Raw genomic sequence first — 13819 nt, forward strand, 5'->3', positions numbered from 1 at the left:
GCACTGGTGTTGGACACCATCTCATGAGGTCATGCCACTCCTTTTTGTCACAAATAAAGAATCAGATGGCTTCAGGCAAGGTGCTCACAAGGGCACAACCTCACATTACCCACATGGGAAGGACCAGCTGACTTTTACCAGTGCAGATACTTGTTACCTAGACCAAGGATGTTCCCTTGGCCTTGAACCAGGAAACTAACTGTTGAATTGCAAAGCGGTAATGTTTTATTCTTTTTGTTCTGTGTTCTTCAATACCTCCTGTGACATGAAGAAGTGGTCCTAAGTCCACCTCTATGCTTCTTTTTACTTCTCAGGTACCTGATTTGACCCAGCGGATAATTTTAAAAAATACCATTTCTCCTTTATTTACAGATTTGCAGCAAATTTTCACTGTGTTTGGTGGTGTGGTGGGAGTATGGGAACGTGTGTATGTAACAACTATCTTCTGCCACAAACTAGAGCTAATATTCACCTTCAGTATACATATACACACATGTGTATCTGTATTTAATGATCTGTGTCTGTAACCAACACACACTTTTGTAGTAAGGAGGCCACTTGTTGGTTCCCGGCTGCTTAGCCCCAAAATAATCACACAGAAACTGTATTAATTAAATCACTGCTTGGCCCATTAGGTCTAGCTTTTTATTGGCTAACTCTTATATCTTAATTTAACCCATTTCTATTAACCTCTGTTAATCTGTGTATTGCCACATGGCTGTGTCTTACCGGCTAAAGTTCTGGCATCTGGTCTCTGGTGGTGGTACATGGCATCTCTCTGACTCTGCCCTTCTTTCTCCCAGCATTCTGTTTAATTTTCTCTGCCTTCCTAAGTTCTGCCCTATCAAAAGGCCAAGGCAGTTTCTTTATTCACCAGTGGTATTCACAGCATACAGAGGGAAATCCCACATCACCCCTTTTCCTCTTTCCAGCTTTCTTTTAAAACTGGAGGTTTTTTCTCTGATTTTAAATAGTAATTAGAATGCAGGTCCTATCACAACTGTAAAGAAGTAAATATTGCTTGAATGCCGGGTAATCCTGTTGCTGTGTGTTTTCTGTCATTTGAGCTTTTGGGGGTATTTACAATAGTTTTTCTAAGGTTTGGGAGACAGTAATACAGTCTAGTTTGCAATGCAAATATTCTCTGCCTTTTATCTCCTAAATGCTGTCTGGTAGTTTTCTTTCAGAAACCCTGTAGGATTATAGAAAGTCTGGAGTCCTAGGGTAGCTGAGGTTTGAGACAAGTGGCAGTGACACCGATGGCAGAGGAAACCTTGCATACAGTCATTTTCCTCACTCCATCATATAAGCATCAGGCCATAGCTGTAGGCGTTGCTCCAACTCTTTTGAACAAGTGTTCCTGGGAGAATTCATTCCTCATCAAAGTGGCATAGCATGTGAGAGTACCTGGATAGACAAGACTCAAGGAAACACTCAGGGTCAGCTTAGATTCCTAAGGGGAGGGGGGGACTAGTCAGGCAATCTTACCCTTAAGTTAGAGACTCCACACTGGAGGGGTGAGGCAAGAATCAAGCAGAGCTGGAGAGTGGCTTCATTAGGTGAGACTTAGGCCTCTCCTCCCCAGCCCTCACCTGTTGACCCTGTTGGTGTGTCATCACTGAAGGGCTTTCAAAAAAGTGGGGAGGAGACATCTGTGTCTTGGGACTTGGCATTGACCTGAAGTCATCGCAAATTTTTAAACCCTGGTTTGTAAAGTTGGATCCCTTTGTGTCAGGATGGGGTACCTACTTTTAGAGGGTTGTCTATAGCTTTTGGACAGGTATCCTGGGAAACTCTTTTAGGGCATGCATTATGCCAACTGTCCCAAATCATGCTGGGAGACAAAAGGCTTGGAAGGGGCTGCAGGTGGGCTTAAGGGCATCAGTTCTGGGGCCAGAGTTGTCAGTTATTGTGGGAGAGCAGCTGGGGTAGGGTCTATTTCTAGTCTTACTTTTCTTCTTTTAAATCTCCTTAAAATACCATGAGAATGATTTGAGTGTTAATGCTTTTTATCTTCCATGAGTGCTTCTGGTCCCTGCCGAGGTCTTGAATGTCATAGTCATATTTTCTACTAATTTGTGATCTACCCTATAATTTGTGTAAGATATAGTAGAGGTTTCTTCTGAAGAGCTTATGCTCTTTCTTCAAGTGCCTTCATCCTTTGTGTGTAGAAGATTGGTGACCAAGTCTGTAGTCCTGCAGTGTTACATAGTCTCAGATAAGCCTTGGGTGTGTCAGTAACGTCACAGGGATTTGGGGCCTCATGGTAGTAGATTGTATCTGTAAATTTTACTCTCAAAACAGCAGCTTTTAGTTTATTTTAACAAACCTAAGGCCGGGCAGTGGTGGCGCACACTTTTAATCCCAGCACTCGGGAGGCAGAGGGAGGCGGATCTCTGGGAGTTTGAGGCCAGCCTGGTCTACAAGAGCTAGTTCCGGGACGGGCACCAAAGCTACAGAGAAACCTGTCTCGAAAAACCAAAAAAACAAAACAAAACATAACAACAACAAAAAAAACCCCTAAGATTACTGTATTAATTTATATAAAAGAGTAAGATTTTATCTATTTCTAGGCTTATAAGATATTGTAATGAATGGACTCTTTCTAGAGATGATTTTTATTTAGTGGTAATAATTTTTTTATTATCAGTGAGGTATTAATGGTTATGCAAGCGATAAATAATGCCAGAGCTAAGTATAAAAGAGTAGATGAACTGACCACAGTAATTTGGATGAGGGCTATAGCATAGTAGTAAATATATACATATATTAAACTATATCAGTATGAGAAAAAAGTGATTTAAGGAGTTTTTTAGGGACCAAAATAAAAATTATTCCCTAAAAAACATAAGCATGTTTTGTGTTAATACAGTATGTTACGACTTTTTTATGATCAATAAATTGGGTTATCGTGCCCCATAACATTTGAGTGAAGGGATTGTTTTTCATAATGTCTAATAAATTGGTTATTATACCCCATATTTAAAAGTTGCATAAAAGCCGTCTTATTAATAAAAGTATTTCTAAAAGTTCACCCTGAGCAGCTTCCTATTTGAATCTCACAGTTCTGTCCTAGAAATAAAGGCAGTACACCATAGAGATAGCTGCATTCCATATGAATCTCACAGTTCTGTCCTAGAAATAAAGGCAGTACACCATAGAGATAGCTGCATTCCATATTGTCCTGGCACTAGGCATAGCAGCCAAGCCGCAGGGCAGGCCAGGTCCATCTGTCGAATGGATAAAGCCAGTGTGTTGTGCATATGGAGTATTGTGTAGCCACAAAGAAGGCAAAATCATTTAAGTTTTGGGAAGATGACTAGAAGGGGAGGTGATTGTGTTAGACCAAATGAAGCTAGAAATGGAGATGACTGTGTTAGACCAAATGAGACAGGATTAGGAAGACAGGTGCCATATGTTTTCTCTCATAAATGGAATCTTTGGAAAAGAAGGTAATGTAGAAGTAGAAGGGGAATTACCAGGGAAGAGGAAAGGGATAGAGGAATTGGACTCAAAGAAGGGAAAAAGCGGGTGAACATAATTAAAATGCATCATACATCTGCATGATCTATCACAGTGAACCCATTGCTTTGAATCATTTATAATCCACTAGCAACAGTGTACATTTACAGCTGTAACAGAACCTGTGTTATAGACCATCCCATGTCTATCTATTACTTACATTTATAGCTGTAACAGAACCTGTGTTACAGACCATCCCATGTCTACCTATTACTTACATTTACAGCTGTAACAGAACCTGTGTTACAGACATCCCATGTCTACCTATTACTTATATTTAAACTTGCTATCTTAGGAATGCGTGGTTTAAGTCTGAAGGTTAGCTGTTTGTTGTGACGCCAGTAACCCAATCCAGCTCAGTCACGTGGTATGGACAGTGCTGAGGTGGTTGGTTCTAGTCTTGGCTCACTGTTGATGGCCCATGTCAGGCATGATTAAAGCTAGAATAAGGATGCCATTGGGCATCAGATAGTGTCACTGCAGGGTCTTGTTCTTCACGTGACCTTCTTACAGCTTGTAGAAGTAGGTATCTAGGTACATTATATTACAGTGATGACTGCAGATTGATGACTCTCAGTTTTAAAATTTGGAACCCTCAGACCTAAGGAAAGCAGCTTAACTCCTTTGGTAACTTGATACTTAGGCCTCAAACTTAACTTCCTCTCATTTTAGGTTCTTAATAAAAAGTCCGTCTTCCCATAATACCGTTCCACTCTTCTTGCCTTCTGTCGTCCTTTGTTCTTCTGGTCGTAGGGAGATCTGCAGTGCTGAGTTAGATCTTAACAGCTGGATTCTGTGAAGCCTCCTGAAAGGTGACCACCACACAAACCTAGATAGCACTCTTATGTCGAAATCCGGCTGTTTGCATTTTGCTCCAGTTGGTGAACCATGTTAATTAGAATTCCCTCAACAGGCCCAGTGCTACGGACTGATTCAAGGGGTGCTGGAGACACCTTGTGCTCTGCATTTGGGGCAGGGTTGTGCTTGGAAAGAAGGAAACCTGGAATAAAACCAAGCTTGGTAGTGCAAGTTCTCCGTGTTGACAAACTGTTAAAAAATGGCTGAAGATAGCATATTCTCAGACATTCGTGTGTGTGTGTGTGTGTGTGTGTTTTCTAGACAGAGTCTTACTATATAACTCTGGTTGTCCTGGAACTTACTATGTAGACCAGGCTCGCCTAGAACTCTCAGAAATATGCTTGCCTCTCCTTCCTGAGTGCTGGGATTAAAGGTATCCACTAGTATGCCTGACCCTCAGACATTCTTGACAAACATTTTATTGTAGTTGTGAGCTATGTCTCATGAACATTATTTTCTATAAATACGTTCCCCAAATGCCACCTGTGAAGAACAAAGTGAATCATTTTTATAAAAATTTCCTAATTAAAACATGTCTTATTTATTTTGAGTATGTTTTCCTTAATGATTTTTAACATTTTTCATTTATATTTAATAGTGCTTCCAAGAGCGTTCATTGTCCAGAATGAGACTTGGGGGACCATAAATGTGGTACAAAACTATATTATAATCAGAATAACACTTGCAGTCAAGAAGGAAGTAACATTTGCAGCCATCAGGGAAAGCAAAACCATACGATGGGGTTTCCTAAGAAACTCTACATATGTTCTCTAAGGTTATAGGATATTTGAGAATTTTATATGTGTTTGTAGGTTTAACAACTATGTCTGATATGGCTTTGTTCCATCTAAATACAAAAATTATAATAAAGTGATTTCTATCAAGCTGATTTTCAAGATCAGAAACTCATTAGTAAAGGAATAAAATACAGTAAACACCTTGCTAGTTAAGGTCACCACACATAAAATTCAGGAGCAAGAAATGGCACACTTAGGCCAACTGCAGTCTATTAATATGGCTATTCATGTATGTATGCAATCTATTTCTCTAGACAACCAACCATATTTTCCTTCTTCTATCTTGTTTTGCTATGGTTAAATAAAATTATTCAGACAACTTGAGCTGTATGTGTAGGCTATTTTCTAATTCTGGTTGATACAGGCAGGAGGTAATACTCAGAAAGTCAGATTTGTTTGAGCTTTTAGTTTTGGAATTCTGATCTTTAAATGAAATGAAAACAGTGACATTGAGTGGAATGAACTTGGTAACTTTGAGTAGAATTTTCCCCCTTTTTGTACATTTAAGTAAATGCTAGTTGAGTTAAACCACTTCTTGAATCTTTGTCAAGAAGGAAAACTTCTATACTGGAGACTGCTGACTTAACATACTTAGTTAGCACTTAATTATTTTAGTAAGCTTCTTTTTGACTGGAGTACAAGTTATGGAAGATAACAAATTGATTGCTCCCCCTTCCCCATTTTTCTGTTTGCACTGACTTGGGGGGGGGCTGGTTGTATGATTCAGAGGCAGAGCACATCCTTAGTATGGGCAAAGGTCAGTCCCCAGGTGTAGTAGTAGGAGCGGCGGGCTGAGTCCCCGCACCCGGCCACCTGAACGGCTAGCTTTACACGAAATAATTACACGGAAACTGTATTCTTTTAAACACTGCCTGACCCATTAGTTTCAGTTTTTTATTGGCTAGCTTTTACATATTGATCTAACCCATTTCTATTAATCTGTGTAGCCCACAGGCTGGCTTACCAGGAATGATCTTAACCTGCGTCTGTCTGGAGTGGGAGAACCATGGCGACTCCTTCACTCAGCTTCTTTCTCCCAGCATTCCGTTCTGTTTACTCCGCCTACCTAAGGGTTGGCCTATCAAATGGGTCTAGGCAGTTTCTTTATTAATAAGAAATCACTCCCACATCACCCAGGTTCATTCCTCAGCAGTACAAAACAAAACAAACCCAAATATCAGTGTCCCGATATATGACTTCAGTCACCCAAATGGTTGCTTGGCTTACCATCAGGGTGGCACAGAATCCTTTGACTTGTGGGCAGATGGTGACAGACTAGTTGATAAAATGTATCAAGGCTACAACCTTTTCTGGATCTTGGTGGTTGGTAACTAGAATTGACTTAATTAGCCTTTGGGGTGTCACTTACCAGTGGCCAGTTAGGGGTGCTGCCTGGCATTCCAGTTGTGCTGCTGAAAGGGGGGAAGTATTTCTCTCCTGGACGACATGGGCATGGGAGAGGATAACGATAGTGGAATGCCCCGAGCCTCTTAAAGAATTTGAAATGAATGTAATTAAACCTTTGAGTGGACAGCAAAAAGTACTTTTTCCACTTGATGTCTTCAGAAGACAAGCAGGAAATGCCTTTCTGTGAACCATTTTCTTGGGCAGTCACTGGGAATTATCATAATGGTGTTAGCCTTCATCCCTTGTCTCCTGAATGCACCAGCCATTGAGATCAGCGTTTCAGCTGCTGTATCGTGTTTCTCCTTCATGCCGAGATTGCACTGTGTGCCCTCATTTCAGACAGGCATCTTCTCTCACCCTTTTGTGTCCTTTCAGCAAGAGTTTTGTTTGCTTGTTGTCTTATAGCACTGAGGGTAGAACCCAGCTGCTCTCCTGCCGAGCCACATAAACCCCTAGCCCCAAGCTGGACGTTTTAGTCCTGGCTTCTTTCAATCCAGTATCATTGCTGCTGTTCTGTGCAGTAGCCTGAGTGGACACTGAGTTCATTTGTCTTGATTACTTTCCTCTTGAGTCCTGAGAGTGAACAGTGACCATAGCTTGTTTTCACGCAGCTTGTTCTAAGTCAGGTTTGACTGCTGACAGGATGGTTCATGTTGGGCGGAGTAAGAGTCAAAGGTGGGGAAGGGCTGCATTCTAAGAAGATCTTCTGACAAGGTGCTGAGCCCTGGCCCTGGGAGGATGAGCTCACGTGAGAGATGGAGTCCAGCGGTGGAAGCAACAGACACGCCTTCCAGCTGCAGCCTTCCTGGTCACTGCCTGACCCTTGCCTTCAGAGTGTGCCGTCCTTTTATAGCTCCCCATAAACCTTTGTGGATCTCTCGCCTTAGACCTCTGTCTGATTGGCCGAACAGCAACGGCATTGGTAGTGACTTACAGATAGAACTCAGCATGAATTACGACAGTTATTTTTAAAATTCTATCCATTTAATTTGTGCATATGAGTGGAGCAGAGGTTGATGCGGGGTCTGCCTCGGTCACTCTCCATCTTAGTTTTTGAGACAGGTTTCTTGGTGAGCCTGGAGCTCACTAATGCAGCACAGCTGGCCGACTGCCGCGCTTGCCTGTCTTTCCTCCCCAGCACTGTGGTTCAGGCTTGTGCCGTTACCTGGCTTACACGGGTCCTCATGCTTACAGAGCAGATGCTTTACCCACTGAGCCACCTCCTTCCCAGCTCTACGCTAACGTTTGAAACAATCCTCATGAGTGTTTCACATAGTAAACTGAGTCCCCGAGGCCTGTGGTTAACACTGCGTAGCGGAGTGACGAACAGTTGAAGCCTGGAACCAAGATATAAACTCTCAGGTCCTGAACCAGAAAACCATGGCAGCCTAATGAAAATGACTTAGTTCTCCAATGTAAAGAGGATGCACACACACCATGCCAGCTATGGACTGAGATGTGTGCTGGGTGGTTTTTAAACACATTTGATTTAGAGCATGCCCCTTCCCCCCAAATAGGGAAATAGAACTCTTTAGCTTGCTAACAGTCCCATTTACTGCTTGGTGACCTCTCACCCCACTTCCTTGCCAGGCCTACAGATATATTTGAGTTTATAACTTTGGTCTAAAAGGTCAGGAACAGAGAGTTTATTCTTTTTTACGTGAGCTGAGAAAAAAATATTCCCAACCCCCTTCCCCGCTGGAGATTTTTTTTTTCATTTTGCCAATATATATTTTTTTTTCCAAAAAATATTGCTTGCTTTTAGTTTTAATTCATTTCCTTCTTTCTTGGCTATCCCTGTCAATATATAGAACAACTGCTCAGAAAACTATTGGTGTCCAAGAATACTGTTATTAAAGGCAGCCTTGTGTCTTGTCTGTAAGCCCTTTCTGTACCCAGTCCAGTCTCCCTCTGACTTTGCAAAGGCTGACAGGCAGTCAGATTGTCGGCCACATGGAAGTATCATTACACAGTAAAGTTCATACGGCCGCCCTGGCTTTATTTAGTCTCTTCTGACACACTCCGAAGGGCAAGGGAACAGGAGCCTGGCTTTCCCGTATGTGAGAGCATTATGTGCTTACATTGCTGGAGTGTATTTGATCGTCCTCAGTGAACAAGCTTCTTCTTTTTTAATTTGTAATCTCTCAAGTTTTCAAAGCTCAGTTAGGAGAGCTTTTCCAAAGTTCACACGGAGGTCCTATACCATTATTAGTTTTGTTTTTGCTTTTCTTCCCTTTTATAGACGAGATGATGAAGAAAGGAAAGAATTTAAAACAACTGCTATCTGGATTTTTCTCTTTCAGATGCTAAAGAAATTGTTCTGAAAGCCCAGATCTTAGCTGGAGGAAGAGGAAAAGGTGTCTTCAATAGCGGTTTGAAAGGAGGTGTTCATTTAACCAAAGAGTAAGTCTGGAGGGTGTAGGTCCCCATCCTGTGCATGACTGAAGGGTTCCTGAGCAGGAGGGCTAGGGTGGGGTGGGGTGCAGCACGGCGAGAGGTAAGTAAAGGCATCGGCAACGCGCTGGCTGTGCACCAAGGCTTCCTTCTCCCAGTAGAGGGCTTTGTATCCCTCACTGAGGAAGACTCTACTTGCTCTCTTCCAGACAATCTGAGATGCATCTTTAAGAGTTTGAGACAAAATCACTGACAACTGAGATAGATACCATTTCCATCATGATATTCCCATGAAAAATGTTCTGTGGTCCCCTGTGGTGTCTTTGTGGCCTCTGGTAGTCCATGCCTCCCTTCGTCTGAGCATTTTTGTAGCATCCTGCCTCAGCAGCAAGCTGTGACTCTTCCCCTCACAGTCTTTTCGTTGATTGTGGTCCTTGTTTTCCCTCTCATTGTTTGCTGTTTCCCAGAGCATCCAATATCAGTGTTCCACTCCCCTTCTATCTAAATGATATGCATATAGTATTGTTTCTTTATTAATCTGTTTAGGGAAGAAGGTAGCAGAATTCAGCATCCCCTCACTCATTCACTCATTCCTTCATACCTTCATTTGTATTTGGTCCTCTGAGCCTTTGTGACAACACTTGATACAGAGTGTAAATGGAAACACATTCATTTCATGGATACTGTGAATGTGAAGATATCAGCTAGAGGTGGGCCCTGGGCAGTGTGGCTGGGAGGAGGTGAGGTGGTGGAGGTAGGCCCTGGGCAGTGTGGCTTGAAGCGGTGGGGTGGTAGATGTAGGCCCTGGGCAGTGTAACTGGGAGGAGGTGGGGTGGTGGATGTAGGCCCTGGGCAGTGTGCATTGTGAGAGGTTTGGTCCTGGGCTGGATGGATGTGAAGAGGGGTTGTGGTGAGATAGCCCTGGATACTGTGAACCCTGCTATATAGTGATTCACAATATAGGCTGATTGTCTTTTCCTGGTCATTCTTTCTCTTTTTTTCTTTCTTAGCCCGAATGTGGTGGGACAGCTGGCCAAGCAGATGATTGGTTATAATCTAACAACGAAACAAACTCCAAAAGAAGGTGTGAAAGTTAACAAGGTAATAAGAATGCTCTTGGTCATTTCGTATGTGCTTTAAACAAAAGAGCAGAGAGCTAGACTTGCCTCTGACAGATCTCACGATGCACTGTTCTTTGGCAGTGAACTGTTTGTTTTTTAGGAGTGTTGTGTCTTTGAAGAAAGACCTGTAAGGCTGTGGACATTGGCATTCACCAAAAGCCAGTGAGGCGAATGACCAAAGCAGAGGTTTTCCATTCAGAGCACAGATACATCCTGCTTGAAGCTGACAAGGCTTGGCAGGGCAGCCTTGTAGTCAGTGGGCCCTTCCTGTTCCCATGCTGCCCCGCTGTTAGAATGCCTGCTGCAGTCGTCCTCCTTAAGATTACCTCATGCTATACTTTGATGTACTACCATTTTAAGCCACTTGCTATTAGGAGTCTATTATTAGTGGAGACTGCTACCAGTAAGTATGTGTAGCATGTGCTCCCATGTGCAAGCATGTGCGTGACACATAGACATATATACACACACAAATGGCCTGCCTCTGCTGTGCAGTTAGGAATGTCGGAGCCAAGTACAGAACCTGCCTCTCCTTGCTGCCGTTTTCAGCCTATTTTCCCTCTCTTCATGTGTAAAACAGCAGAAGCTCTCTGTTGTGCACACCCCAGTGCAAAGGAAAGATGGTGCAGAGAACTTTGTGCATTGCAGAATGTGAATTCATGAGCAGAGCCCCTCGGGTGAACATGTGGCAACCCTGAAGACAGCTATGGCTAGAAAGACCCATCCATCTATCAGTAAATTGGGTCCCACTCTTTGATCCTGTCCTGTTGCCATAACATTGGCGACTTGTAGCCTATATCATTGTGCTATACTTGGTGTTGGTGGGCACACTGAGTTGTACATTGTACAGTTAGTTTTCATAGAACTTTAGAAAAATATCTTGGTACAGCTTTAGGAAGATATCACTTTCTTGTCCTTGTTAAACCATGATAGGGGCAGTAGATAGCAAACAATCTCCTAAGGAGACATATATGTCCTTCCATGTGCCTCTCTGACTGTTGGGACAGTGCACCCCAAAAATTAGGGATACTTTTGAGAATGAGGGAGAAGGGAGAGGGTGAAGCCTGGTGCTGACCTGGCAAGGTACTGGTCTTCCCGGCGTATTTCACACAGCCCAGCAACCTGCCAGAGCACCCTACAGACGAGGCTGGATACAGCTCCTGGCATTCGTCGTTACTCACCCTTTTTGCTCTTAACTCATATCAGGACCCAAAATATGAGTGTGGGGATGGGGATCACTGGATCTCTTCCTCTTCGGGATGTGACACATTCAATGAATGTCCTTCTCTGCTTTTCGCTATTGTCTGTTTAAGTGCACTGTTGAGCCTCAGTGCAGAGCCAAGCTGCTTAGGAAGGCTAATACCCAGGCTCTCACATAAGACAGTTCCAGTAACAGCAGGACACTGGCATACTGACCAGACATTAGCTTCATCTACTGAGACAAGTCATCTAAAACCTTATGGAGCAAGCCCCAAAGCTGACTGTGAATCTTTCCTCTTGCGCCGCCCCTCAGGTGGGGCAGGGACCGCCAACTGAGGTTGGTTTGTTCTTGTTCAGACTGCAACTCTACTTTATTTCCCTTTCAAATCTGATTAGAAACCTTTACCTGCATATCTTCAAAGTTTGTTCACAGAGAGCGTAATTAGTACTTTTCCTTGTGGGGATTCTTGTTTTATATGGACACATGGGATTTTAGATTAGAACTTGTGAAACTTTTCAAAGGCATATAAAAATGTCCACGTGAAGCAGATTTGCACCGCCTAGTAATAGAATTCTACAGCAAAGTGCCTTGTAGCTAGGTCCCTGACATGGTGGAGATAAGCATGTTCTTGAGAATTGAAGCATCGCCAGAAAACTACCAGAGAAATGGTTATTTTTTCAGAATTTTTATTCCTTAGCTTAGTAAAAATTCCAAAAGAATAGAAGTCAGAAAGTAACAATTTTTTCTCTTACCACCTAGAAAGAATTGTCATTTATTCTTTTGTCCTTTTCTGATATGCATGGTATGTTGTCACATTTCTGTAAGGGCATATAAGAATTGATGTTATTGGCCGCTTATGCTAGAGTCTCAAATGTGCTATGCAGCAGAAAGTGACCAGTACTTCTGATTCTCCAAATCTTGCTGGACAAGTGACTGTGGGGTGCTAGGCTTTTCCCCAAGTCAGGACATGCGATTCTGTCTCTTCTTTTTTTGCTGGAAACATAGACTCCAGTCAGTGAGGGCAATTTGTGTTAACCAGCACATTAACAACAGACATTTGTTTTGAGTGTTTTATAGACGGTGTGGCAGTGAGATTCAGAATGTTCTAGGAAGGCTGTGTGCTTCACAGCTGACTGTGCCTTTAATTTTCAAGGCAGGCATCTGGAGAGAGTCCATAGATGGTCTCTCCCTTTCCAGGGTATTTGGTGCCTGCTACCTCCTTCTTAAGCAGAGCTGAGTTCAGGGATTAAAGTCATCATGCAGTAAGGACCTTGGAGAGAGCCAGCAGAAGCTCAAGTTGCATCATCCTAAGTTTGAGCGTTGATTGTGGTGACTGAGATGCCCAGGCTCCACACTTGGTGTTGAGTTCCAGTTTATCAGCCATAAAGTTCCCTGCATATTTTCTCCGTTGTGCTTAGTGATATTCCAGCAATTTCTAGTTAGGACTCACTTTTTCTTTTCCCTTCCCTGTCCTTTCTTGTCCTGTCCTGTCTTGTTCTTTTCTTTTCTTTTTTTTCTTTTTGTGTTTGTTTGTTTCTTTGTTTGTTTGTTTGAGACAGGGCTTCTCCATGTAGCCTTGGCTGTCTTGGAACTTGCTCTATAGACCAAGCTGGGCTTAAACTTAAAGAGATCCACCTGCTTCTACTTTCCTCATGCTGTGATTAAAGGCATATGTCACCACTGCCCGTCAATCTCATAGTATTAGAATGCTGTTTGAGTGTTATGATTTAAATAAGCTACTACATGCCTAAAGTCTTAGCTGACAGAACATTGCATGTTTGTGTCTCTGGGCACAAAGGTAGGTGTAAAAAACTACCTGACTGGGCTGTGCATAAGTTAAATTCTTTTCTCACCATCTGGAGAATGGAAAGTCTAAATAAAGTCTCCATCAGCTTTAGTGCCTGGTGAGAAGAGGGTCAGATTTCTGTTGTGTTCCTACATAGTTGGGAGGGTGAGGGAACTCTGAGTTAATTTTAAAAGAGTACAAACCCCATCTTTGAGGGCTTCTCTCTCATGATCTGTTCCCCTCTCAAAGACCTGCCTCTAAAGAGCATCTCAGTGGAGATGAGGTAAGCACATGAATGTTGAGAGGACACAAACTGTTGTAGAATGTTGTAGAAATGAAACCTTTGAAATGAGCTTTTAGCCTCCATTTGTCATAATTTTCTGGAGATTCGTGGAGACTGTCTTTTTCATTGCTCTGTAGCAGTCTAGTATGCACATACCACAGCGGCTTAAGTCTGCATCTATTGATAAGTACCTTGATTATTTCAGGTTGGGCTGCTACAAATAGAGGTGTTCTGTACATTTATGGACAGATTTTTGTAGAGATAGAATCTTTATTTGGGGGATAGATTTTGAGTTGTGTGGTAGTTCTTTGTTCAGTTGATTTTGTTTTGCTTTATTTTAGAAACTGCCGAATTTTTGGCACATTGATGGCACCACATTGCTGTCTGCAGCATACAGATGTCCAGGGTTCTCCAATTTCTGGCCAGCATTTACAATTTTAGCCATTTTTG

The 13819-nt window shown here is 42.6% G+C and overlaps 1 protein-coding gene across 1 annotated transcript in view; it reads left to right on the forward strand.

The window, feature by feature from the left end:
* Window positions 1-13819, forward strand: part of Suclg2 (succinate-CoA ligase GDP-forming subunit beta) — a 271761-nt gene that overhangs the window by 120499 nt on the left and 137443 nt on the right. Inside the window, exons 3-4 of the mRNA XM_075983395.1 lie at window positions 8888-8987; window positions 9989-10079. Of these exons, the coding sequence (XP_075839510.1) occupies window positions 8888-8987; window positions 9989-10079 (191 nt within the window). The remainder of the gene's footprint in view (window positions 1-8887; window positions 8988-9988; window positions 10080-13819) is intronic.

Source organism: Microtus pennsylvanicus, chromosome 8 (genome assembly GCF_037038515.1).
Source record: "Microtus pennsylvanicus isolate mMicPen1 chromosome 8, mMicPen1.hap1, whole genome shotgun sequence".
Classification (NCBI taxonomy): domain Eukaryota; kingdom Metazoa; phylum Chordata; class Mammalia; order Rodentia; family Cricetidae; genus Microtus; species Microtus pennsylvanicus.